The sequence below is a fragment of the Acipenser ruthenus genome, chromosome 9, assembly GCF_902713425.1.
Source record: "Acipenser ruthenus chromosome 9, fAciRut3.2 maternal haplotype, whole genome shotgun sequence".
Classification (NCBI taxonomy): Eukaryota; Metazoa; Chordata; class Actinopteri; order Acipenseriformes; family Acipenseridae; genus Acipenser; species Acipenser ruthenus.
This window is the reverse complement of record NC_081197.1, coordinates 25,960,723-25,987,547: the sequence shown is the minus strand read 5'-3', so window position 1 is coordinate 25,987,547 and position 26,825 is coordinate 25,960,723. Positions and strand designations below refer to the sequence as shown.

The 26,825-nt window shown below is 43.4% G+C and overlaps 1 protein-coding gene and 1 long non-coding RNA gene across 11 annotated transcripts in view; one reads left to right on the top strand and one right to left on the bottom strand.

The window, feature by feature from the left end:
• LOC117405717 (uncharacterized) overlaps window positions 1-12,171 on the bottom strand; it is a 32,188-nt gene extending 20,017 nt beyond the window's left edge. The window contains exon 1 of the long non-coding RNA XR_009329465.1: window positions 11,791-12,171. This is a non-coding gene — a long non-coding RNA (uncharacterized LOC117405717). The remainder of the gene's footprint in view (window positions 1-11,790) is intronic.
• apbb1 (amyloid beta (A4) precursor protein-binding, family B, member 1 (Fe65)) overlaps window positions 10,916-26,825 on the top strand; it is a 154,106-nt gene continuing 138,196 nt past the window's right edge. For 2 of the 10 annotated variants that reach the window (XM_059029760.1, XM_034009025.3), the window contains exon 1: window positions 12,508-13,078. In XM_059029760.1, coding sequence (XP_058885743.1) covers window positions 13,039-13,078 — 40 coding nt within the window. In that variant the 5' untranslated portion in view covers window positions 12,508-13,038. Of the gene's footprint in view, window positions 10,966-11,169; window positions 11,297-12,501; window positions 13,079-15,333; window positions 15,459-26,825 lie in introns of those variants that run through there. The other 8 variants (XM_059029757.1, XM_034009023.3, XM_059029754.1 and 5 more) reach the window with 7 other exon arrangements.

Sequence of the window (26,825 nt, the reverse complement as noted above, 5' to 3'; positions counted from 1 at the left end):
AGAAAATTGTGCATTCTTCATTTTTTGTGGAGGGGTACCAACAAATTTGAGCACGTCTGTATATATATATATATATATATATATATAACAAAAACCTTGTCAATGTAAAAAAACAAGTTAGAAAAACGCAACAGCCGTATTATTTGTTTATTTAGCAGACACCTTTATCCAGGGCGATTTACAGAGACTCGGGTGTGTGAACTATGCATCAGCTGCAGAGTCACAACTACGTCTCACCCGAAAGACGGAGCACAAGGAGGTTAAGTGACTTGCTCAGAGTCACACAATGAGTCAGTGGCTGAGGTGGGATTTGAAACGGGGACCTCCTGGTTACAAGCCCGTTTCTTTAACCACTGGACCACACAGCCTCCTTTAAACGGCTGATGCGTTTTTCTATCTTGTTTTTTTAACTTTACATTGTTTTTGTTATAGATATCACTTCTTTTTTACTTCATCAAATAATGAATAAAGCGAGGGAAAGATATTCGAGAATGTGTATGGTAAATAGACAGACAAACATTACAAGAGAATAATAAGTAGAGTAATATAAGAGAAATGAGAAAATATTTGAAAGTAAAATAATGGTAGAAGGGACCAGCACTTACCCCAGAGCACGCCCCTCATCGCACAGCACTTCACAGCACAGCGCACGCACCACAAACCCTGGAAAAGAAGAGCACATTTTCGTGCACGGAGGACTGTGGTTATTGGAGTGTGTTTTTGTTGCTTTTGTTTTGGCTGGATGTTGCTGAGTTTTGCCCCATTACCATCGCTGGTACTGGGGCTTATTATTTATTATTATTATTATTATTATTATTACTTATTTTTTTCCAAGTGGATTTATTTTATGATCTTTTTGTTTGTTAATTATTAAAACCTTTTTGTTTTTGGGAGAATTCAGTCTGGACATTCACTTTCTACAGCACCACACCATTCACCGTGTCACAGGTAGGTATTGATATATTTTACATAGGTACAAAACTACAATGTTATAAATGGTTCAAAAGGTACATATGCATGTCCATGCTAAAGGGTAGTATACTTATAACAAAGTTGACTAATAACAGCAGTCAATTGCTACAGCGAAAAGAATTATGAAAAGGGGCCACACAGAGGCTACCAAAAATACATTTATTACTACAAAGGAAAATGGACACAAATTGTCTATTCAACATCCTATAGAAAACTACTGGAAGGCAATGAATGTCACTAGTAGTAAAAAATAAAGAAATCCCAATAACAGTCCCGAACAAAAAAACAATAAAGGCAATATAAAAATCACCAAAAAAAACAATGTCCCAGAAAATTCCTATGCAAACATCCCAAAAATAAAGCACATGAATGGCCATTCAGAAAAAAAAGTGTAATCCAGTAGAGAAATAATTGAAGAAGATCTCACCCTGGCTGCTCTTGATCCGGTGCTGGTTCTGTGAATCTGCAATGCAGTTGATGTAAATCCTTTAAACAACAAAACTGGCAAAAACAAACAGAACCCCAAACAAAAAAGGAATGCAGGAAAAAACCTGGTGGTAAAGAAAATGCAGCCTGCGCTGTTAGGATAGTTGAAAAAGGAAAAACAAAAACTATATTTTGCTAAATAATGAAAAAACAAAAAAGTATAGTAATACAACCAAAGATCCTAACCAACAAAGGTGAGCAACACCCAAACCCTTCTTTCCCTTCCTTCTACTCCCCACCCCTAGAACACACAGTGTTCCTGCAACACTGTGTGTGGCTATTGCCACATACTAACACATTTTAATGCTGGAAAAAAACATTATTCTCCTTGATATAGTGGTGTTATGAACTTAGGCTAAGGAATTTGTAAAGCATTAGATCTCTTCATAAAAGGCCATATACATTTTGTTTGCATTTCTTGACCATGGTTTGACTTCAATAAGTGCATGATTTGCATGCACCCATTTTCCAGTAGCACCCACAGCAAGAACAGACACATAGTGTCCTGAAGTAACATCCTGTCCTTGGTGTATGATAATGAAATCTAATTGGTAATTCCTGTTGTCCACAGTAATTGTGCTCTTCTGCACAGCAGTAAACTTAGCATTGTGTCACTTTGTAACGGTCCCGTCTGGTTTGGTTTCCCAAAGCATAAGTTGGACTGCAATCAGTCTCCCTGCTGATTGAATAAGTTCACGTTTTATGATTGGAGAAATTTTGCATTGCCTCCATTTGCTACCAGGAATCATTGCCCATTTGTCATTTCTATAAATGAGTTCTTCCAAACACATGGAATCTGTACCAGCAGGTACATGTAGAGGATAAATATGCAACACCTCTCGATTTGATGAGCAGTAGTTACATGTAGTACATAGAATGTCATGACTTATTGTGACTGAAACCATGCAAGATACTTCAGGACAAATTTCAGACAATTTGGTGAGAAACTCTGCAACATGTTGCTGCTCACCTCTATTGAAAGGTTCTCCTAAGAAGTGACAAATATCCACAGTAGTTAGAGACACAGTGGATGGCAAGTGATCCTGTTTGTGAACAAAGCTTCTGATAGCTTCTGAAATTGGGGTTGCTCAAGCCTCTGAATGGATGTGTAAGTTATTATGTTCTCTTAGAAGACTGAGGCTTTTGCTGTTCCTGAACATTAATGATGGCTCGTTGAATGAAATGAGCATGATCTTTTACTTAGTGTCCCTTGTGTGTGTTAGTCTCCTTCAAGCTTTTCAACTTCGGACAATAAATCCCTCTGAGCCGATAGTACTCTTGAACTGCAGTTTGACATTGTGACAGTCTGGCTCGCAGTGGTGTGGTGGATGACGTCACGGACCAGGAAGTAACTGACTCCAAAACAGTGGATGGGCGGGTGAAACCGAGTGCAAAAGCACTCAGCGTATTTAATAATAAACAAACAACAGATTTAAACAAAATACAAACAAAAGGGCACGAGGGCCAAACGAATAAATAAACAAACAAGTAAGTGCCGTGCTGGATAATCCAGCACGTATTAGCAATTGTTTTTTAACTGTTATTCCTTCTCTCTTCTCTCCTCTCTCCGCTCCCCGTACTCTCTACTCCAACACCCCAACATCAAGTGCAGAGAGCTGCAGGTTTATATACTCTGGCCGAGGGATTAACTAGTTGGTAATTATCTTATTATCCCCCGGCCAGAGTCTGCACGCGTTTGGTAAGGATGCATGACTGTCAGCTATTTAAATAATCAGTAGCTGATCAGCCATGCATCCTCACGGGGTTTTTAAATAATAATAAAAGACGTGGCGCTTTTACCCGCGCCGCAAACAAAAATACAAATAATAATAAATAGGGGCGGGACACTCCGCCACACATGCCCCCCCTTGTGCGCAGCACACATGGCCCCAACGGCCACCTCCCCCCTCAGTCTTAAAGTCCCGGAAGAGGGGGAAGCAAGTTACTTCTGGGGGGTGGCCATGGTGGAATCTCTGGCACCCGCCCATTCTTCGTGGCCGGCAGCTCCCTCTTCCGGGGCTCCCGCCACACTCTATCCTGCCGCGAAAGTGCGGCTGGGGGAGCTGGTCTCCTGACCTCTCCCCCCTTCTTCATGGCCGGCAGTTCCCCTCCGTGGGGCTCCGACCACATGATCTCCAGCCGCGAAAGTGCGGCTGGGGGAGCTGGTCTCCTGACCTCCCCCCCTTTCTTCATTTCTGGCAGCTCCCTTTCATGGAGCTCCGGCCATCGTGTAGCGACCCCAGGCGAAGCAGGATCCCTGGCGACCCCAGGTGAAGCCGGACTCTCGACGACCCCAGGCGAAGCAGGATCCCTGGCGACCCCAGGCAAAGCAGGATCCCCGGCGACCCTAGGCGAAGCCGGACCCTCGACGACCCCAGGCGAAGCAGGATCCCTGGCGACCCCAGGCGACGGCAGCAGCAGCGGACCCTCGGAAGGCGACGGCAGCAGCAGCGGACCCTCGGAAGGCGACGGCAGCAGCAGCGGACCCTCGGAAGGCGACGGCAGCAGCAGCGGACCCTCGGAAGGCGACGGCAGCCGCAGCGGACCCTCGGAAGGCGACGGCAGCCGCAGCGGACCCTCGGGAGGCGAACTCGGGAGGGGAGCCCCTGGCCATGGAGGCGGCAGCGGGAGCTCCACTTCTCCCTCGTACCCTGTGTCCTGTAGAGAACAAAAGGCAGCCCCAGGCGATGCAGAACAGCCATCCCCAGGCAATGGCGATGGTGGGAGGGGAAAGCAGTCCTCCCACAGCGGCTGAGACGGAACCAGCAGGTATTCACCCTCTGCTGGTGGAGCTGGGAGTGGCAAGCAGTCCTCCCACGGCGGCTGAGGCGGAACCAGCAGGTATTCACCCTCTGCTGGTGGAGGTGGGAGGGGCAAGCAGTCCTCCCACGACGGTTGAGGCAGAACCAGCAGGCATTCACCCTCTGCTGGTGGAGGTGGGAGGGGCAAGCAGTCCTCCCACGACGGTGGAGGCGGAACCAGCAGGCATTCACCCTCTGCTGGTGGAGGTGGGAGGGGCAAGCAGTCCTCCCACGACGGTGGATGTGGAACCAGCAGGCATTCACCCTCTGCTGGTGGAGGTGGCGGAGGCAGAGGCAGCTCTTGCTGCTCTGCTCCTGGTGATGGTGGAGACAGAAGCAGCTCCTGCTGCTCTGCTCCTGGTGGTGGTGGAGACAGAGGCAGCTCCTGCTGCTCTGCTCCTGGTGGTGGTGGAGGCAGAGGCGATGGGGCGGATGCTGGCCACTCAGAGGGAGGCTGTGGCGGTGCTGGCTCCCTCTGCTGTGGCGGCTGGGCTGGTGTGTGCCGTGCTCCCTTCAGCAGCATAAATAGAGGCTGCTGGGGAACACCAGCATCCTGCCCTTCTCCCCCCCAGAAAAATTCAGGGGGTTGAGCCTGTAACTCCTCCCCTGCTGGCTCTTGGGACTGCAGCTTGGGTCCTAAGGCTGTGGAAGCGCAGACTTCCACCTCTTGGGCTATGGACGCACCGACTCCCCCCTCTTTGGGCTGTGGATGCACCGACTCCTCCCTCTTGGGCTGTGGACGCACCGACTCCTCCCTCTTGGGCTGTGGACGCACCGACTCCCCCCTCTTGGGCGTAGGACGTTCGGGCTCCCCCCCCTCGGGCGTAGGACGTTCGGGCTCCCCCCCCTCGGGCGTAGGACGTTCGGGCTCCTCCCCCTCGGGCGTAGGACGTTCGGGCTCCTCCCCCTCGGGCGTAGGACGTTCGGGCTCCTCCCACTCGGGCGTAGGACGTTCGGGCTCCTCCCACTCGGGCGTAGGACGTTCGGGCTCCTCCCACTCGGGCGTAGGACGTTCGGGCTCCTCCTCCTCAGGCTGTGGAGGCGAAACCAGCAGGCATTCTCCCTCTGCTGGTGGAGACGGTAGCGATGGCTCCTCTCCCTCTGATGCTGGAGACGGTAGCGATGGCTCCTCTCCCTCTGCTGGTGGAGACGGCAGCCATGGCTCCTCTCCCTCTGGCGGTGGAGACGGCAGCCATGGCTCCTCTCCCTCTGGCGCTGGAGACGGCAGCGATGGCTCCTCTCCCTCTGGCGCTGGAGACGGCAGCGATGGCTCCTCTCCCTCTGGCGCTGGAGACGGCAGCGATGGCTCCTCTCCCTCTGGCGCTGGAGACGGCAGCGATGGCTCCTCTCCCTCTGGCGCTGGAGACGGCAGCGATGGCTCCTCTCCCTCTGGCGCTGGAGACGGCAGCGATGGCTCCTCTCCCTCTGCTGGTGGAGACGGTAGCGATGGCTCCTCTCCCTCTGCTGGTGGAGACGGTAGCGATGGCTCCTCTCCCTCTGCTGGTGGAGACGGTAGCGATGGCTCCTCTCCCTTTGGTGCTGGAGATGGCAGCAGCAGGGTCTCTCCCATATCCGCAGCCAGGTAGTTGAGCACCATGGCTGCGATGTCTGGGAGGGATGCTGGGTGGTGTTGCTGTTCCCAGGCCTCCCAGCGCTCCCCATCTCCTGCCCACAGGAGGTTGATCACTGCAGGGAGGGCTTCCTCATAATCCCTCCCCGGCTCCACCAGCCAGTCCCAGACTCCCTCAGAGGAGAGTGCATTCGTCCTCTTTGGAGGATGCAGGTCCTCCCTCACTGGATGCTCTGGCTCCTCTTTCTCCTGCCATGGAGGGGGTTGGTCGGGTGCTATGTGACCCACCTCCCCAACAGCGAAGCACCACTCCTCACCTTTCAAGCAGGTGGGGCAGACGTCCAGCATGGTTGAGCTACAGTGGGACCTGCGACCGGCCCCACGCTGCTGTAGCTGCTGCTTCCTCCGTCCGCTTCTTCCCATATTTTCTTTTTTTTTTTTTTTTTTTTCCAAAAAACACACAAAAACACTTTGAAAAAAAAACGAACAAAAAAAACGAGCTTTTCTTTCCTGGTCCGGCTATTGGAGGCGTTTGTTTTGTCCCACGCAGGACACCATATGTGACAGTCTGGCTCGCAGTGGTGTGGTGGATGACGTCACGGACCAGGAAGTAACTGACTCCAAAACAGTGGATGGGCGGGTGAAACCGAGTGCAAAAGCACTCAGCGTATTTAATAATAAACAAACAACAGATTTAAACAAAATACAAACAAAAGGGCACGAGGGCCAAACGAATAAATAAACAAACAAGTAAGTGCCGTGCTGGATAATCCAGCACGTATTAGCAATTGTTTTTTAACTGTTATTCCTTCTCTCTTCTCTCCTCTCTCCGCTCCCCGTACTCTCTACTCCAACACCCCAACATCAAGTGCAGAGAGCTGCAGGTTTATATACTCTGGCCGAGGGATTAACTAGTTGGTAATTATCTTATTATCCCCCGGCCAGAGTCTGCACGCGTTTGGTAAGGATGCATGACTGTCAGCTATTTAAATAATCAGTAGCTGATCAGCCATGCATCCTCACGGGGTTTTTAAATAATAATAAAAGACGCGGCGCTTTTACCCGCGCCGCAAACAAAAATACAAATAATAATAAATAGGGGCGGGACACTCCGCCACAGACATGCATAGATGCAGGTGGGGTCAAAGTTGAGAAGGTGGATACCGCTTAAGGAAGTAACTGTGGAAAGTGCAATGAAACTTTGTCCATAGGAGAAAATGGAGTTACCACAATCCATCGTAACTGTTTAGAGTCATCCCCTGACATTTGTGAATGGTGAATGCATGAGCACCAATGACTGGGAACTGCTCTCGAACAATGTAGACTCTATCCATGATTTCAAACTTTGAGCATAAATGTTGAAAGGTATGGGTGACTCCACTGTTAAATTTGATGGTTATGGTTTTGAGCATACTTGTGTTTTCCAGATAAGGTAGAAAATTGATGAGACCAGTGGCAATGTCAATGTTCTTGCGAATTTGCTTAATACAAATGTAAATGTGATACATTTACTACCAAACTAAATACAAATGCAAATATGTGACAAATGCTAAATGGACTTCAAATACTTTCCCATACAACAAAGGTTAATTTATTACCATGAATTTGGCAGAGGCCTTTATCCAAGGTGACATACAAGGAAAACAGTTTATATAATAACAACATAAACACAGTAATCACGTAGTTCATAATAATTAACAGGTATGTACCAATATAGGAAGAAAGTTACATAAAACTGTTTCCCAATCTTGATCCTGAGGACCCAGTGTTTGCTGATTTGTGTTCCAACTGAGCTCTAAATTACAAATTGAACCCTCAATTGAATGAATAAAATGTCTAATCATACCACTTGAATTATTTGTAGAAATGGCTGGCTGCACAGTCCTCAATTAACACTAATCTAGGACTACCTAATGTTAACTCAGGTAAGGTAGTCGAAGATCAGTGCTGATCAGGGTTTGTGAAAGCAGCCAAAAGAGTTGGATATTTCAAGTTATGTCTAACATTGCATTATGTCACTAATTGTTAGTTCAATTGGGGGATCAATTTAATAATTGAGAATTCAGTTGGAACACAAACAGCAGACACAGTTGGCCCGCAGGACCAGGTTTGTGAAAAACTGACATCAATGATGAGATATATGTATATATTTATATATTTGTGCATTGCACAATTATTCTTTTTACTTGTTTTGATTGTTATGTTTAATAAACATGAAGTTCTCAAAAGTGTCCTTTAGTTTGCATCTTTCAAGTTGATCAACTTTACCAGCAATATTGAAAAGTCTCTACTTTATTATGAGCATTATTATTGAAAAGTGTTTAAAACTGAAATATTTTTTAAGCTTTCCCATGATTTGAAATTCAAATGCAAATTCTTATATTTCAGAATATACAAATACCAAATGCAAAATAGTTCAGCAGATTGCATTTAAATTATTATTATTTATTTTTTTAGCAGAGACCCTTTTCCAGGTCAACTTACAATTGTCACAATTATATCACAATATGTTTACATACAATTACCAATTTAACCAGTTGTTTATACTGAATCTAGGTAAAATACCTTGCTCAAGGGTACAACAGCAGTGTCCCTCACCCGGGATTGAACCCACAACCCTCCGGTCAAGAGTCCAGGTATAATGAGGTATAAACACTGCTGTTTAGGAACAGAGCACTTTTTTTTTTTTTACTATACACACATTCCATTTACATACAAACGTTTCACTTGTCTGTGGTTTTACAGACGAGGCTGAAGTTGGCTTCTTATTCGCCAGACCATGTTAGGCCGAGCTAAATACAGGTGTAGCTTGCAGAGGGGTTGCCACTTGTCAGGTACCGGCAGAGAAATCGGCGGCCCAAAGTGATTTAACCCTTTAAATGCAAGGCTTTTTCCAGCGAAGAAGCTGTGCAACTGGCATATGTGGCATGTTTGCCCTCTGTTCTGTCCCAGTAAACCATGCTGGGCCGGGCTAAATACAAGTGGGGCTTGTAGGAGGGTTGCCCCTCTTCAGGTACCTGCAGAGAAATCGGCGGCCCAAAGTGATTTAACCCTTTAAATGCAAGGTTACTTTTTCAACGTAGACAAATACATTTATGCACTTAAAAGCTTGCGAATAAGAAGCTGGCAAATAAGCCAACTTCAGTCTCGTGTTTTACAGTGTAAATGTATGAAAAGAAGACAGACGTAGCCATAATACAGTCAAATTTAATGTCACTTCTGTTAATGTCACACTCTGCTTATTCTCATCAAACTGAAATGTCCCGGCCCGAATATAATGCATGCTGTGACTTTGATGTTTTGTTTTTAAAATGTATTAATGATCAATGCATTGCTGAGTTTGTTGCGCTCACGTATCAGGTGGTGTCTGGAATGATCCAAATGCAATTAAAACAGAGGGTGGAGGCGTGAAATAAATATATTTATAACTTCTCTTATGCAATTATTTCAATAGCGATTAATACCCTTTGCGGTGCATTTCAATAAATTAAAAGTAAATCAGCTCATTTTTGCTGTTTAATCTACTATTTGTTAATAATAGAAGTAAAACTTCAAAGAAAAGTTTGAAGTATCTGGTATTGCCAGGTAGTCTCCCATCGAAGTACCAACCAAACACGCATATTATCATTATTATCATTATTATTATTATTATTATTATTATTATTATTATTATTATTATTATTATTATTATTTTAGCAGACACACTTATCCAGGCCAACTTACAATTGTGACATACAATTACCCATTTATTCAGTCGGGTTTTTTACTGGACCAATCTAGATAAAGCAGCAATGTGTCCCCCACGTGATTGAACCCAGTCAAGAACAAAGTGCTCTAACCGCTACTCCACAGATGCTGCAAGCGACGGATCACTAGTGTCTCGTTGTGTAAGGCCACGGAAAATTCACGATTTCACGTATTTGACTGCCTACCGTGAAAAATGTAAATATTGGTGATTTCTGGCTGAGGTATGAAATCAGATTCCGAAACATGGCAAAAACTGCACGCTGTTTTTTGTCAATTCCACCAAATGCTGTGGATGCAGCAGGAGCAGTTTCTGCATATACACACCAAAGACAAACCACAAGTGTTGAAACTGCAACAAGATGCACAATGATTATTATTATTGTTATTTATTTTAGTACAGCAGCAGCGTCCCCCACCTGGGATTGAACCCACAACCCTTCGGTCAAGAGTCCAGAGCCCTAACCACTACTCCACACTGCTGCCCATGCTGGCCTTCAACAAATAACTAGTTTTCTGCTTACGGGCCAGATGATTTGTGTGTGTGTGTGTCTGAATGTGAGTCTGCGTGTGTGTGTCTGTGTGCGCGCGCGCGTGTGTGTGTGCGCGCATACTTGCGTGCGCGTCATATAAAATTTAGTGTGTGTAAAGAAAAACGGTTTTGTCTCTTGCACTAAACCCTGTTTTTAACATTTTGTTTTTCAAAGTCAGCATAACGCTATACAACACAGTCCGTTTAATTACTGTATGAACATAGCATACAAGTTTTAAATGTTTACAAAACTTGACAATGTTGCCGAATTTGTCATTCAAACTTGTTTAGTTTTAATCAGTTTTGTCTACTTGTTTTAAACGTTACAATGTAAATGTTGACTCAGTAGCTACCATTAAATGTTTCAACCTCGGTGACTTTCTTTGATGCGCTATTAATTTTAGGCAACTTTGCAATATATACTTTTTATATAGGCATATAAATGTCAATTGCTGTGGATAAACATATCAGCCAAATCAATTAATATAACATGTAGTTTTCTAGCTTGCTATTTATTAATTTATTTATACATTTATAATATAAACATGTATTAATTTCTACATTTATTTATTTAAAAATATTTTTCTAAATGTATGTATTCCTCTATGCATTTGTTTAAATCATTTATTTATTTCTATCAAAGAAATTATTCCTTTATTTATTTTTAATTAAACGAGGAACTACAATTTATCAGAGATCAGAGATTTAGACAAGGAAGCTACATGCCACTCTTGTGTGCAATTCCATTCTATTGTATCTACCCTAACAAACAGGAAACTAGAAATTTTCAAACAGGAAATCGAAAATTTCTACTCGAGCAGCACCTTCAGGTTTTCAGCGAAAGCTGGTCAGGCTTGGATGTAAGCTTAAAAAATGAACGCATTTCAACAACTGAGCAGCGGGCTAAGGTCGTGTGTTCTTCAAAAAACAGTTTTTTTTTTTTCTCTTCCCTGTGATATGTGCTGTTTTAAAACAAAAATAATTTGTTTAATGTAAATGGTGTGGATATCAAACTGCTTGCATACCCAGGTTTGTTTTGACGTTGACCAACATGTGTAATCACATGATTGGTAATGTCCAGTTATTTAGCTTTTCTGTTTGAATAGTCGCTACACACCCTTAAAAAGTAGACGGAAGAAGAACAACAATTTTACCTTAGTTTGACGACTTATATCTCATTGTGTATAAGAGGTATGTACGTTTTTTTTCACATTTGAGGTAAGAAAGTTTCAGACTTTTGGTACTGGTACAGATGGTAATTCTAAGTGATTTAGTTTTGCCGCTGCAACATGGTGAAAACAGCAAAACTCTGAGCTGTATAGAGGCTCTCGGTAGTTTCAAACATGCTTTTCTAACTTGTACGAGGAACTACCATTCCTCTCAATAATACTAATTAAATTAAAATGTATACAAAATTACGTGGTGGACAGGCAACCCTGATATAAAACAACCCCGTAGCAGATTAGAATATATATATTGGTGACAGGACTTTTTTTCTTTACACAATTACCACTGGCTAGTAGTATTAATCTCCGTAGGGGAGATATATTTAACACCCGGGTAAACAGATAATTAAAATAACACATACAGACAACAATGAATAAACGTTGCGAGCCCGAGCGGTGTTTGGGTGCGTACCAGTGGTAAAAAAATGTAAACCCCTTCTGACAGGGTAGTACTGTTACCGTTGGTCCAGAGGAGATGGCGATGGAATAAAGGGCTCTCAGCAGCCTTTTTATTCTCCCTCTAAGTTACCGGGTTGCTTTGGTTGGTATCGGCCAAACTCAGAGCTTGCCGGTCGCCCCGAGCGCTAACAGATACAGAGGAGAGTCTTCTAGACGACGTGACAACAACAAAAAAATAATACTATCTAGTATCTACACTAAAACAAGGCGGATTTAACAAGCGTATGTACAGGGGAATATAAAAATAAATTAGAATTTATAACCGTGTTGGCTATATTAGAAATCACACCTATTTCGTTACACTATTTTTTTTTTATTTCTTCTCTCCTCTCCGAAGATCACCTCAGACTCGCACTCTCTTTTCGCGCTAGTGCCCCGCCTCCCCATAATTCTTCGTTCTGATATGCTGAGCACCAACATTCTTCTCTCCTCTGTCTGCTCTATAATTTAAAGTAACCGTCACATACATAATGGGGGGGGGGGGGGGCGATTGAGTTCCTTTAAATATTCGGTGGGACGTGACCTCTCGCCCGTGGTCTCACATCACAAAACATATGTTTATATTATCTCTTTATAGCAGGGACTGTTTCTACTATACATTTTCTGATCATGCTGTAAATTATGAAGCTGGTGGAGCACAAAGGGAACTTCAATTGCATCCACTTCTGCGATTAGAATTTCTCTCAACACCTCCTCCACTTTGGTTCTGCTCAGGACTGTTCATCTACCAAAGCTGTCCACGCTCCGCCTGCACAGACCGTGACATTACGCACAGATTCCCGTCTGCAAACTAGCCGGCAAAAAAAGTGTCGTGAACTCACCCATTGAATCTGCAAGGGATGCGCAGACTCTGCGCCCAGAGAATGCGTGACCTCTGTTGTTAGTTCCGGATGCGGTCAAGCATTTTGCCTTACTCTGACAGGGTATGCGCGCAGACCCACGTAGTTTGACGCAAAGTTTACAAAAGTCTGTGCGTTGCGAACCCACCCTTTGTTTTTGTAAATCTACGACAGTCGCTGTCTGTGTTTTTCGAGAGGATATTCTTTTAAAATGTTTTGTTTTGTTTACAATAGGTGTATAAAGATAGATGCACAGATGTAGTAAATATAAAAATGAACAAAAACAGCGAGTTTGTTAAATGTAATTTATTCAAACTCCTGTATTTCAATTGGTGACACGGAAAAACATGTAGGGATGCTGGTGCTGTTTTCTCCAGTTGGGATAATATGTCCAGTCAGTGAAAACTGAATGGACCAAAGCGTAAGCCTTCTAATATCTGCAGAAATAGGTATGTAATGACATTGTATTGTATCAGCACATTGGAATGCAATTGTACTAGTATGTGTGTGGTTAGAGAACCGTGTGTGGTTAACCCTTTGTGCCAACGAGATGTCTGAGTCCTGCTTCTGTGTAGTTTTATACACAATAGAATTGTTATTAGCCTATTCATTTTATTAATTAAAAAAAATCCACAGTGGATAGCAAATGCCTAAATTATGGCGTTAAGCAATTGGTTAAATTGATGTTTTGCTAATACTAAACAAATAAAACGGAGAACATGTAACGAACAGTGAAATGTCAGTGCGTGTAGGCGTTTCTGTAAATGAATTAAACTGGACCATTTGAAAACGAACACATCATAAGCATGTAAACATGAACGTTCAAAACACACTACGTACTTTCTAAACACTGTCACGCTCACAACTCAGACACTGTCACTGCTAAGAAATAAATCAAATACAACACACTACAGTACGTTAAGTTCAAAGCATTTTGCGTTGATTTTTACAGTTATGGTATTACATTTGTTTTTTTCCCAGAACGTTTTTCAGCTAAAGCAAACTGAATTAACCAACATAACGATGTACAAATATAAACTGTAACTGTACAAACGTACTGTATATAAACATACGGAGAGTTGAAATACAAAACAAATAAAAAAAATACCAAAATTAACTACATATAGATATATACAGATTATAGAAAAACACACACACACACTACTACTTGTGCAGAAACACACGCACGCACGCACGAATACAGTAAATTGGAATCTATGGCTAACGGATGACCTTTCAAGCATTACTGATTTAAGTTATTTTGCTCCAGAAACAATCATTCACAAGTGAGTACACGTTTTCGAGATGCGACATGTTTTGAATATTATTGACTTGTTTAATAAAACTTTATTAGAGCAAAAAGAAGTTTAATATTAGAACAAGTATCAATTGTTATTTGTTTTTTGTGGCTCACCTTTGTCGTTTTTTCTCTGTACTTTGTGTTTGTATATTAGTTGGCATCTGTAATGAAAAAACGCTGGCATTGCCTTTCCTGCAATGTTCAGTATAAGTGCATCCGGCAGTGGTGTAGTGGTAAATAAAAAAAGTGGGTAAACTCCCCTGTTTGGTGCTGGAGGCCAGGCAGTGGCATGGTAGGAAATTAGGATCACCATTGTTTCTGTTTTTTTTAATTGGGTTTGGAGGACAACAGTTTTAAAAATGATGTTGAAGCCCTCTCCCAAAAAAAAGACCCCCCCCCATCCCATCCAAATAGTTGTTATTCTGCACTGTAACATGGGGTTTTGTTACCTGCTAGGTCAATTGTGGGTGTCTTCTGAATGACCAGAGACAGAGGGATGCAATTGAATATGCCAGTCAGGCATCCAAGTTTTGATACAAGGCAGATTTAATTTGTGACATCAGTGTAGTGTTAGAAAGTGGTACACATATCAAAATATGACCCGTGTAATAGGGATGGGTCGGTATACCGTTTTTTCGGTTTACCGCGGTTTAGGTACATTTTTATTCTACACCGCAATTATCGTAATTCCTTTATACACCGGTTAACGCATTTTTTCAACTGCAAACACGCTTCTTCTAAATCAAGCGATGGTACTTGCAGCCTTAGCAAAGTGTCTGAGGAAGATCTTTTTGTGAACGGATACTGTATTCTGATAATGATTTTGAATGAAACTGTCAACGACACAGAATACACGTTTCAATTGCTGTGTTCTGTTACCCAGAGCTTGCTGCGCCGGCTGCTCTTGGCTGGTGTCTTTCTGACGTCACACGCAGCTTCTAGAGAAACGCCTTCTCCAAACCTTGCAGTACAACACACGTTTTCAATGTGCTATATTTTGTCTGGATTATCAACAGTCAGTTTAATGTCATTGATTAACGTTAACTTTACTGTAAAATTATACATCACTTATCACGGTTTTTATACATTATGTTTGTTTAAATAATTGATTTATTTATTTAATATAGTGTTGACAAGGCTGTTCATGGCTTCATTGTATAATGATAAAATGTCATTCTCCTCCGCTAACAAGGTGGCAGCAGTAGTTTTAGTGGTTATTTGCATACGATGAACAGGTCACTCATGATCTCTGCATCGTCCCTTTGTTTCACAGCTGCAGCCACCCTGCAGTAACATTTCAAAGCTGCGCTGGGCTATGCAGAATCTGCACAGATTTCTGTGGGTGTTGAGTGACGTCTACAGCGCATCTCTGCGATTCTGTGCAGCACTGTACAGAACTGCGGAAATCTAACAACACGACCAATGTCTCAAATAAAATTAGCACAGACCTGCGACTGCAGCAGGATAGCCTACTTATTATCAACGTAGTTTTGCTTAAACAAGTTATAACAGTATTCCAATTTTCTTAGGTAAGTGAATAAATCTTTTTTTACAAACTCTATAATCATCGAAGTTACTTGTGCAATGTCGTGACGTGTAGCTATAAATCAAATAACACGTTTTAGTATTAAAATACATTTTTTTTGCTATATATATTTTATTTATCCGGTTGAAACAATAAACAACTTTTCTCTGCTCTTAAATAATAACTTGTGGTACATGTTTGTGTTTTAAGCAATAAGACCGAGCATTTCCAATCCTATTTATTTATTTAATTTTGTACATCATAAAGTACTTGAGATACACATTTTTCACTTTTTGTTTTCAACACAATATTTAGTTTTTTTAAATGTAAGTATATTTGTTATGTATTCTACTTAGAGATACATGGATAAAAACAGACGTTACAATACTTCCTGAAAGTTTTGTTGAAAAATATTGATGTTTGGGCAAATTCCAAGACCTTGTTTAACCTGAGTGATTGCAATGACATAAAACACATTTATTCTCAGGGTCTTTATAAGCAATAATGGACACTACTCTCGATTTATTTTCTTAACATAAATATTTATAAATAAAATAAGTTCTTCATTCCATTATTATCAGTAGTAAGAAATATGTACCTGATAACTTTAGTTCATTAAATTTTTTCCTCCATGATTAACAAAAACTGTTGGAAAAAGTTGATACATTTAATTCTGTGCTCGAGTTTAAGTGGTTACATTTTCTTTGCACACAGTACTGTAGCTACGTTTTATTTCTATCCCGAGATTAGCGTCCTCCTCCATACTAAGCTAGTTAATTAGACATATTTTTTTTGCAAACTTAAACTGGAAACAGACAATCAATTTCTCTAAAAAGAAAAAACAATTCACGACGAACAAGACAAAATGAGAAGTCCACCGCAAAGTTTCAGAAGTAAAAAAAAATGTACAAGACCCAATGTATTGCATATTTGTCTGTGTCATGACAAATCCTTGTATGTCAAATTAATACATTTTTCAGTAACGGCAAAAAACCTCTATCTCAGTTTAAGTTTGCAGAGAGCACTTGAAATTCAGCTAGGTATCTGACATCAATGTTGACATACAAGTTTTATTCATGAAGGTACACTATGCAATTGAAGGTTAAGTCACATGGTGTTTGAATCAACTTTATTAGTTGTTGAGTTATGAGATATTAACAGGACACAGAAATAGATGAGTGTTCTATTCATGTAAAAAATAAAAAATAAAGTGCCATAGAAATTACATGCAAGGTTTTGTCATGACACCGACGATATGTTAAATATTTGCATACTATTTTCTTAATGGTGGAAAAATATGATAAATTAAATTTTAAAAAGATGAAAGACAAAAAACAGCATAATGTACCAGATTTGAACAGGTACTTCCATGTTTTCTAAGCAGAAGTTGTTTAGGCATGCGCAAGCAAGCGCAGTGTGCTGCGTATCACTTTTTATCCGCGTACCTGAAAGTAACACTACACCCGCCCTGTTTCTGGAGGATTTATGATCAGGCTGGCATGATTTATTCACAACACACGCTAAACTAGCAGCGACACAAGTATCACCTAACTCAAGTCTTTTGTACTGTGAAAATGTGCATCATATCAGGCCATCTTTTAAAAATAAACACTAAAGTTTTTATGATAATCCATAAAATCCATGTTATAAGTATCCAGTGCATAATGGCCGTGCATTCAGCAAACTCAGCAATTACAGCAACTATTCTGCATTGAGACTAACACAGTGCTCATTTGTCAGAATAATTGGACACCACTGACTCAGTGGAATTGCTGGAGCACACAACAAACGCATGTTAGGTTTTTTTTAAATCTCAAAAGTAGTGCTTAACTAATAAAAAATGTAGTATTGAGAGGAACGGTAGTTCCTCGCGCCAATTAATCGGTGAGAACTGCCAGAGACTCTCTATACAGAAAGGATAGACTATGTGTTTTCAGGGTATATAAGGGGGTGCATGATCCTGGGGACTGGAGACAGTCCAGCGCTGAACTTGAATGAGAAACTGGGTGCGACTGAGTGAGCATGTGAGCTGTGACTGGAGAGAATATGCAGTGAAAGTGCCAAGACTAAAACGTATGGTTATTAGTTTGATGCCGTGAATTCCGGCCCCTGACAGGAATTCTCTAGTTTCAAATAAAACAAACATTTTAAGAATACAACACTGTCTCCCTGAGTACTACTTCCTAAACATGAAAACAATACAATATACTAAATTAATGGATCAAGCTTATTATGATAGTTTGCAAAATCAGATGAAATTTTCAGTACAATCGGGATAATACATAATCATTATTTACAAAATCGTGTTCATCTCGTTACTTGTTAAAAACTGTAACTTTACTGCTATACTTCTTACAAATGTTGTAAAATGGAAGGAAAAACTTTTTGGCGTGAAAGGTAGGGTGTCTGCATTGCAAGCTGACAAGTAATTAGGTACGACTATAAAAGCGGTGCTGGCCAAGGTTGCCCCAATTGTTTCTTCTAACTTAGCTTGTGTTTTTGATACAAGTAAGAAGAAACAATTTGGGCAATCTTGGCCCCCATCGGTTTTACAGTTGTGCCTATTTGCTTTGTCCTGGGCAAGGTTGCCCCAATGGTTTCTTGAAACTTGGCTTGTATTTTTGATATCTCCACTTTAAATGGCTCGGCACTTTTGATAACTTGCCGTTTTTTCACATTTCCAATGTTTTTGTTTCAGATGAAAGCTAGTAGCTTTCATCCTAGCACTGTAAAATATATAATACTGTCAAGTGATTTAAACAAATTAATTGCGATTAATCTCGTGATTCTTTTTTTTTTTTTTTTAAATCTCAGTTAATCTTAGTTTTAATTGCTTATTTAATTGATACAATGACTCCATCCCCATTCAAATTTGTTTTATTATTATTATTATTATTATTATTATTGTTATAACTATTATTATTATCATCATCATTCAGAAAACAGCACATCATAAAAACCCAGTTTTCTTCTTTCTTTACAGTAACTCGTTATACTAGCATCTACAATGTCACTGCAGCAACTTGGAGAACAACAACGAAGGCCTTCTAATCAGTTAGACTAGCAAGCACTGGTAAAATCAGTTCAGTTTTATACGGTGCAGAACTAATTTATTTATGGACTTTGCGATACTTGCACGGTGGGTGTCTAATATCTACAACGTATAGACAATAACAATCAACCATTTTGTTATAGACTTTCTAACAAGTCTGGCATAAACAGTTCTGGCTGTTAATTAAATCCTTTATAAAAAATAAAAAAAGCACAAAAAATGCTTAGCATAAAAATGAACAGTACAGTAACAGGTACAGTTTACAATGCCTCTGTTTCTGTTCGCATCAGATCAATTCCAGATTTTTTAAGTCCTTTAATGGAAATGTCCGCTCTACTTTTAGTTTTCAAGCAAATAGGCTTCATCACTGCCATTCTCATATCCAGTTTGACATCTGACACATTATTTCCCTTGTCTAGCGCTTCTTTAACATGTTCTGTATACCAGTCTGCCAGAGGTATATGTACTGCATGAAAGAAAGGCGATATGTAGATGGATTTCTGTTTTAAATCAGTGGTTCCCGAGCTGTGGTCCATCACAGGGGGTCAGTGGGAAAATAAAATAAAAATTGGCTTCTACCACCGACAAGTCCCCAATTTCGCAACGCTAATCATCTGCGGTAGAACGTAGCACCTTTTGCACACATTGTATAAGTGTGGCTAAATGTGTGTCGACGTAGCGTGTGACGTGTTTAGCCCGGTGACTGAATCACGTCACACGCTGCAACCCCACGTGGTTTTCCCCGATAGTGGGAGGTATCAGCAATGGATAGCTGGATAAAAACATGGTCTTTGCACAGGAAAGCGAGTGTAAATGAAGCAAGTGGCAGTGGAGTACAGAGGTGGCTCGTCAACCAAGGCAAGTGAGGCATGGCCTCATCAATAATTCCCAAAGGCTAAAAAAACATTTAAGCATATTCAATAAATGTAAGTCCACAGTAGTGCTAGTGACATTATTTAAAAGTCACAAGTCTTTCACCAGTAGTGAAAGCGTAATGTCAGAAAGCTGGAGCAATGTAGTGCTGTCGCACTGATGCTTGTTACCATGGCAACTCACAACGCTAGGGAGTCCCTTTCTGAAGGCGTTGCTATGGTAATCACAGCTTGGTGAGGCACCTACTGGATTTGGAGCAGTTATAATTTGTATGATTTTAATTTGTTCAATAATGGCTTTAGTTGAATCTGATATATGCGTCCTGAGGAAAATAGTTTTTACAGGAAGATCCCAAGAAGAGAGATGTTCAATTGTTAAGGACTGCAGAATAACACTAGCACTGGAGATTTTGAAAAAAGACGGTAAACAAACATGGCAAGGAGTTCATAAAATGGAAGGCAGCGCTGTGAACAAACTATTCTTGGCCATGTTTCCTTCTTCCAACTGAATAAGAGAAGGTTACATCTGTTTTAATGGACTGTGACAGAGAGCGAATGAATCCTAGTAAACAGTCTCCCTCCCGATCGGTGAGGGCGCTGTCTAACAGGAACAGAGTGGCTCATACTGGTTGGTCTGGCAGTTCATTCCAGGGTCAGTCAGAAGCCAGACAGCCAGGAAGGGGGCAGACACAATGCCCGAAGTCATCACCCTAAAACGGTACGCTAGATCTTTATTTGAGCTGCTCCACAGTTTATTTAAATACATTTTATTTGAACTGTGCAAGCACAAAGTGTCAGTCATTCCCCTCAGCCTTGCCCACTTCCATCGAGGAAATCAGGGCTTGCTCTTGCTGTCTGCCGACATGTTCAGCCAGTCACAGCTAACTTTAGTTGGAACCCAAAACTGACAACAGACGACGAGTTCTGGATGGGGACTCTGAGCTTTACAGAAGGAACAGGCTGAAGTTAGTTACTGGTGCCCGATTCGAGGGCTGAAGTTAGTTACTGGTGCCTGATTCAAGGTCTGAAGTTGCCACGCCCACATAACGAAGTGGCACAATAAGCGTGTCATGTTCTGTACTTAATTGTTCATGAGGAATCCTGGGCAGGTGTTATGTTCATTGTTCTAATAATTTTAAAATTGATCAATTAGTGGCCACTCCCTTTTCATTGCTTATATAATAATAGGGTGATGGGGGTTTTAAGACAAGAGAAGTGAGGACTAGCGTTTTTTGGCTCACCCGTGTTGGAGCTCTTTTTTTGGTCATGGTCGCTTTCCGTACGTGTCTGCTGTTCCAAGTGATCCCTTCTAGCTACATGTTACGGCTTCACTGCAATGTTTGTTTTGTGGAAGTTATTCAACGTTTATTGGCTAGTTTGCTTTAGGTGCAATTATGTTTATTTCTTTTCTTTAGTAGACAATGTTTTTTTTTTTTTTAATGAATCAAATTCTACTGTACTATCATAAATGCCACAATGAAGCAACTGGTCTGGAATTCAAGTATTGACTTGTTTTCTCTTTTAATGAACCGTGCGGCAGCGGGACTTGGACAGAGACAGTTCCTGAACAGGTTTTAAAGATGCTGCTCAATCTGCGATTTTACATTTGTCTGTCTCTTTTTAATTTTTTTAATTTAGTAGTCGCCAATTATTTTTATTGTTTTTCTCCCCAATTTAGTAATGTCCAATTATTTTTAGGCTCAGCCCACCGCTACCACCTCTGTGCTGACTTGGGAGGGGTGAAGACGTACACACGCTGTCCTCCTGAAGCATGTGCCGTCAGCCGCCCGCTTCTTTACACACTGCAGACTCACCATGCAGCCACTCAGAGCTACAGTGTTGGAGAACAACGCAGCTCTGGGCAAGCCCGCAGTCGCCCGGCCACACTACAGGGCTCACTGGTGCATGGTGAGCCGAGGACACCCTGACCGGACTAGCCCTATCTCCCCACTCAATTGGCCGAGTGCCGCCCCCTGGGAGCTCCCGTCCTCGGTTGGTAAAGGAATAGCCTGGACTCGAACCGGCGATGTCCCGACTATAGGGCGCATCCTGCACTCAATGCGGAGCATTTTTACTGGATGCACCACTCAGAAGCACCCTTATAAATGCTCTAATTTTCATACTAAGTAGCACTTAATAGTACTGTACATGCCACTACGCACCATACTCAAGACAAGACAATTGCTTAACCCTCAATGTTGTTGAAGCTGACACCCTGGGATCCTTCAAGAAGCTGCTTGATGAGATTCTGGGATCAATAAGCTACTAACAACCAAAACGAGCAAGATGGGCCAAATGGCCTGCTCTCGTTTGTAAACTTTCTTATGTTCTTATGTTCTAAACCGCTGAGGCAAAACATTGTTTAAATAATTCATTTGTGTTTTTTGGCCAGCGGCAGCAGCGGGCTGGTCTGCTTCTGCACCCACAGAACAGTGACACAGTATTAATATTATTTATTTTCTCTTTTCTACCTTAACTCTGGCTGGAGTTAGTTTTTTACAAGCAAATTGTGACTATTGTATTTGTGTTCCTCCCTTTTTTTATTCCAGGTGTGCGCAGCTTACTGCTTAAGCAGTCGCAGCAGTCTGGGCTCTCAGGCTGCACAGACTAACTTGTGGGCTGTAGCCCAACAGTTAGAGAGCTTTGCTCTGCTGCCCATGCCACAATAGCGGGCAGCTTAGGCACCACTTTAAAGGCTTGTCAGTGGGAGAGAGCTGTAAGCAGGTGCTCTCAGGTTCTTGCATTGCATCCCTGTGTTGCTGCCTTGGTCATGCGTAGTTTGCTTAGGCCCTGCAAGTACCAACTGTGCACCGTACCGTGCCTCCGTGCACCATACCACAAGGTGCACTGTAGTGCACTGCACCGTACCATGCCTCTGAACTGTACCGTGCACTGTACTGTACTGTACCGTGCCTCTGTGAACCGTACTGTGCACTGTACCTTACTTTACCATACCTCCATGCACCGTACCGTGCAATGTACCGTACTGTGCCTCTGTGAACCATACCGCACTGTGCATGGTAATACACACTGCACTGTACCGCACCGTACTGTAACGTGCACCGTACCGTACCGTGCATACCGTACTGTGCTCCCACACCTTGTTGCACCGTGCATCAGTGTACTGTACAGTGCACCATACCATGCCTACCATACTGTATCGTACAGTTTTCAATACCGTACACCATACCGTGTTACAACCGTCGGGAGCAGAGCAGCAGGAGCTGCCTGTGTCTCCACCACCGTCAGGAGCAGAGCAGCAGGAGCTGCCTCTGTCTCCACCACCACCAGGAGCAGAGCAGCAGGAGCTGCCTCTGTCTCCACCACCACCAGGAGCAGAGCAGCAGGAGCTGCTTCTGTCTCCACCATCACCAGGAGCAGAGCAGCAAGAGCTGTCTCTGCCTCCGCCACCTCCACCAGCAGAGGGTGAATGCCTGCTGGTTCCGCCTCCACCATCGTGGGAGGACTGCTTGCCCCTCCCACCTCCACCAGCAGAGGGTGAATGCCTGCTGGTTCTGCCTCAACCGCCGTGGGAGGACTGCTTGCCACTCCCACCTCCACCAGCAGAGGGTGAATACCTGCTGGTTCTGCCTCAGCCGCTGTGGGAGGACTGCTTTCCCCTCCCACCTCCACCAGCAGAGGGTGAATACCTGCTGGTTCCACATCCACCGTCATGGGAAGGACTGCTCCTGCCCTGCCTCGCACCACCCAGGGATGCCTGCCTCGCATCGCCTGGGGCTGCCTGTTGCTCCGCATCGCCTGGGGCTGCCTGTTGCTCCGCATCGCCTGGGGCTGCCTGTTGCTCCACATCGCCTGGAGAGCCACAAGCTACAGGGAACGAGGGAGAAGTGGAGCTCCCGCTGCCGCCTCCATGGCCAGGGGCTCCCCTCCCGAGTTCACCTCCCGAGGGTCCACTGCTGCTGCTGCCGTCGCCTCCCGAGGGTCCGCTGCCGCTGCCGTCGCCTCCCGAGGGTCCGCTGCCGCTGCCGTCGCCTCCCGAGGGTCCGCTGCCGTTGCCTCCCGAGGGTCCGCTGCCGTCGCCTGGGGTCGCCAGGGATCCTGCTTCGCCTGGGGTCGCCAGGGATCCTGCTTCGCCTGGGGTCACTACACTATGGCCGGAGCCCTACGGAGGGGAACGGATGGCCATGAAGAAAGGGGGAGAGGTCCGGAGACCAGCTCCCCCAGCCGCACTTTCGCGGCCGGAGATCATGTGGTCGGAGCCCCACAGAGGGGAGCTGCCGGCCATGAAGAAAGGGGGGGAGGTCAGGAGACCAGCTCCCCCAGCCGCACTTTCGCGGCAGGATAGAGTGTGGAGGGAGCCCCGGAAGAGGGAGCTGCCGGCCACTAAGAATTGGGGGGTGCCAGAAATTCCACCATGGCCACCCCCCAGAAGCAACTTGCTTCCCCCTCTTCCAGGACATTGAGACTGAGGGGGGAGGTGGCCGAAAAGGCCATGTGTGCTGCGCACAGGGGGGGGGGCATGTGTGGCGGAGTGTCCTGCCCCTATGTATTATTATTTGTTTTTTTGTTTGCGGCCCGGGTAAAAGCGCAGCGTCTTTTATTTATTATATTTAAAAACCCCGTGAGGATGCATGGCTGATCAGCTACTGATTATTTAACTAGCTGACAGTCATGCATCCTTACCAAACGCGTGCAGACTCTGGCCGAGGGATAATAAGATAATTAACTACTAGTTAATCCCTCGGCCAGAGTATATAAACCTGCAGCTCTCTGCACTCGGGGCTGAGTGTAGAGGAGAGTACGGGAGAGCGGAGAGAGAAAGCATCATTTAAAAAAACAATTGCTAAAACGTGCTGGATTACCCAGCACATCACTTAGTTGTTTGTTTGTTCATTCGTTTGGCCCTCATGCCCTTTTGTTTTGTGTTTTGTTAAATCTTTTGTTTTGTTTATTAATAAATACGCTGAGTGCCGCAGCATTCAGCTTCACCCGCCCATCCACTGTTTTGGTGTCAGTTACTTCCTGGTCCGTGACGTCATCCACCTCACCACTGCGAGCCAGACTGCCACACCCTGGTGTCAGATAACAGGGCAGTCGTAAGTAAACAAGCTGGCTGCCTGTGAATCAGCGCACAGAGAACACGGACATTTGCAGAGCTTTTTTGAGATGTTATAGTAATAAAATAATGACTTGGATCGCATTATTGAGGAGTTTGGTGATAAAACGAGTGATCAGGAGATGATTGATCGGTATGTACGACTATTATTTTTATTATTATTTATTTCTTGCATAGGTGAAAGCTATAGCGAACGAAAGGGTGGGGCCGGGCAGGAGATGCCTAGTGAGTGCTTTGTTGATATGCAGGGCCATTTAAACCCGTTTGACTGTGGAAAAAATACTTTTAAACAGCGCGTCTAAAATTAACTCCGCGTGTGAAAATTAATTAGACCTGACGTGCCTGACACGCAATTAATAAATGGACTGCAAAGGTATCCCAATGTATGCTTCTGTCACAGACATTAAATGGTGATTTTTTTGTTTCTCTGGAAAATATATTTATTCAGGGCTACAAGAGCACAACACAAACAAAGCTGTACGTAACTGTAATAAGCTGAACTGACAGTATTTTGTTTTGGAACTTTTTTTTATATTAGAAAACAGAAGATAGGGGGATTTTAGGAATGTACAATCTATATTTAGGAGGCTGTGTGGTCCAGTGGTTAAAGAAAAGGGCTTGCAACCAGGAGGTCCCCGGTTCAAATCCCACCTCAGCCACTGACTCATTGCGTGACCCTGAGCAAGTCAGTTAACCTCCTTGTGCTCCGTCTTTCGGGTGAGACGTAATTGTAAGTGACTCTGCAGCTGATGCATAATTCACACACCCCAGTCTCTGTAAGTCGCCTTGGATAAAGGCGTCTGCTAAATAAACAAATAATAATAAGAATAATAATAATAATATTTACCATACATAAATTGGGTGTGTTTATAGGAATGTACTACATACATGTATTCAACATTGATTGCAGGGTGTGACACTTCCATAAATTAAGGCTTGTAAACTTTGGACGACCACTGTATACGCACACATACACATAATCTATTCTCTAGCAGCTTACAGGGTTACATTTTTAGGTGCCCTGCCAAATGGGCAAACGAACATTTCTATGTATTGTGGCGGCGGTGGACAAAAGAAACAGACCAAAGGCAGTTTTGGGGCCAAAATAGTGGTAACAACAACCACTGTTTATTTCTGCCTTGAGAAATGGACGCTCTGAGAAATGAGATGGGGGGCTGCTGGTAAAGAGAAAACATATCCAGAGTCTTTCAAGGTGCAGGGTAGAAAGATTTTAAAGTTAAGCAAACATAGTACCCACACACTTATATATTATGCTCCAAAGTGTTTATATTTATTATACCCAAGATCAACGTTTCGATCTGCAAGAGATCTTCATCAAACCTGGTATGCAACTGCTTTGCAATTGTGCAATACAAGTCTGTGACAGAAATACAATGATTCTTGGTTGTAAATCTCCCTCCTGACCTCCTAAGCAGCAAGAACAGAGTTCTAGTTCTTTCCTAGGATTCAAGGGAAGTCAGCCAGACTGGAAGGGGGATAGACTCTGTTGCAATAACGCATTGACCCAGAAGGGAAACGTGATTGGAGAGGCAGTTGCACTCGTTTACCAAGGGGTCATGTGTGACGGCATATCCGATGTGTGGAAGCGACATCGTGGGAGAAGTACAGTCGTGGACAAGTACAACGCAGTTAGAAGCAGAAAGGAGGAAATACATCTTTAAATCTGGAGTTGCTTTAATCAGAAAACATTGCAGCTTAAAGCCTTGCAGCTGCGTGTATGTTTCTGATAACAAGCTGAAACTCGGAGCAGCTGATTCAAATCCTGCGGCCTTCTGAGACACGGGGGAGTGGCGGAGCCCGCAGCACAAACGCAAACAAAAGGCAGCCAGGCTTACCAGCGACAGCGTGTGGAAGCGACATTGTGGGAGAAGTACAGTCGTGGACAAGTACAAAGCAGTTAGAAGCAGTTGAAAGCAGGTTGACAGCTGCCGAAGCTAAACTAAACTTCCAAAAAAATGGTCTTCAAGCCAGTAATCTGTGACAACTGCATGATGTGGGAAATCCGAGAAAACCCAACAGAGCTCAACCAAGTTTGTGTAAAGTGCTGCATGATCCAGGACTTGCTTCAGCGATTAAGCCTGCTAGAAAAGGAGCTGGAGGAAATGAGACCGCAACAGGAGCTTGAGGCGCTGACACACCCACAATTCATGGAAGTCTGCACCCCTAGCAGACTGAAAGCCACCAGGGAGATAGAAGAGAGTCGAAACAGCTGGGTTCAGATAGGCAGAAGAAGGGAAAAAAAGAAACTTCGTCAAACACATCCACCAGAAATCCAGACATCCAACAAATTTGAGCCATTTCAACATTTAGATGACCAAAACAAACATCAAGAGAATGAAAGAAACAACA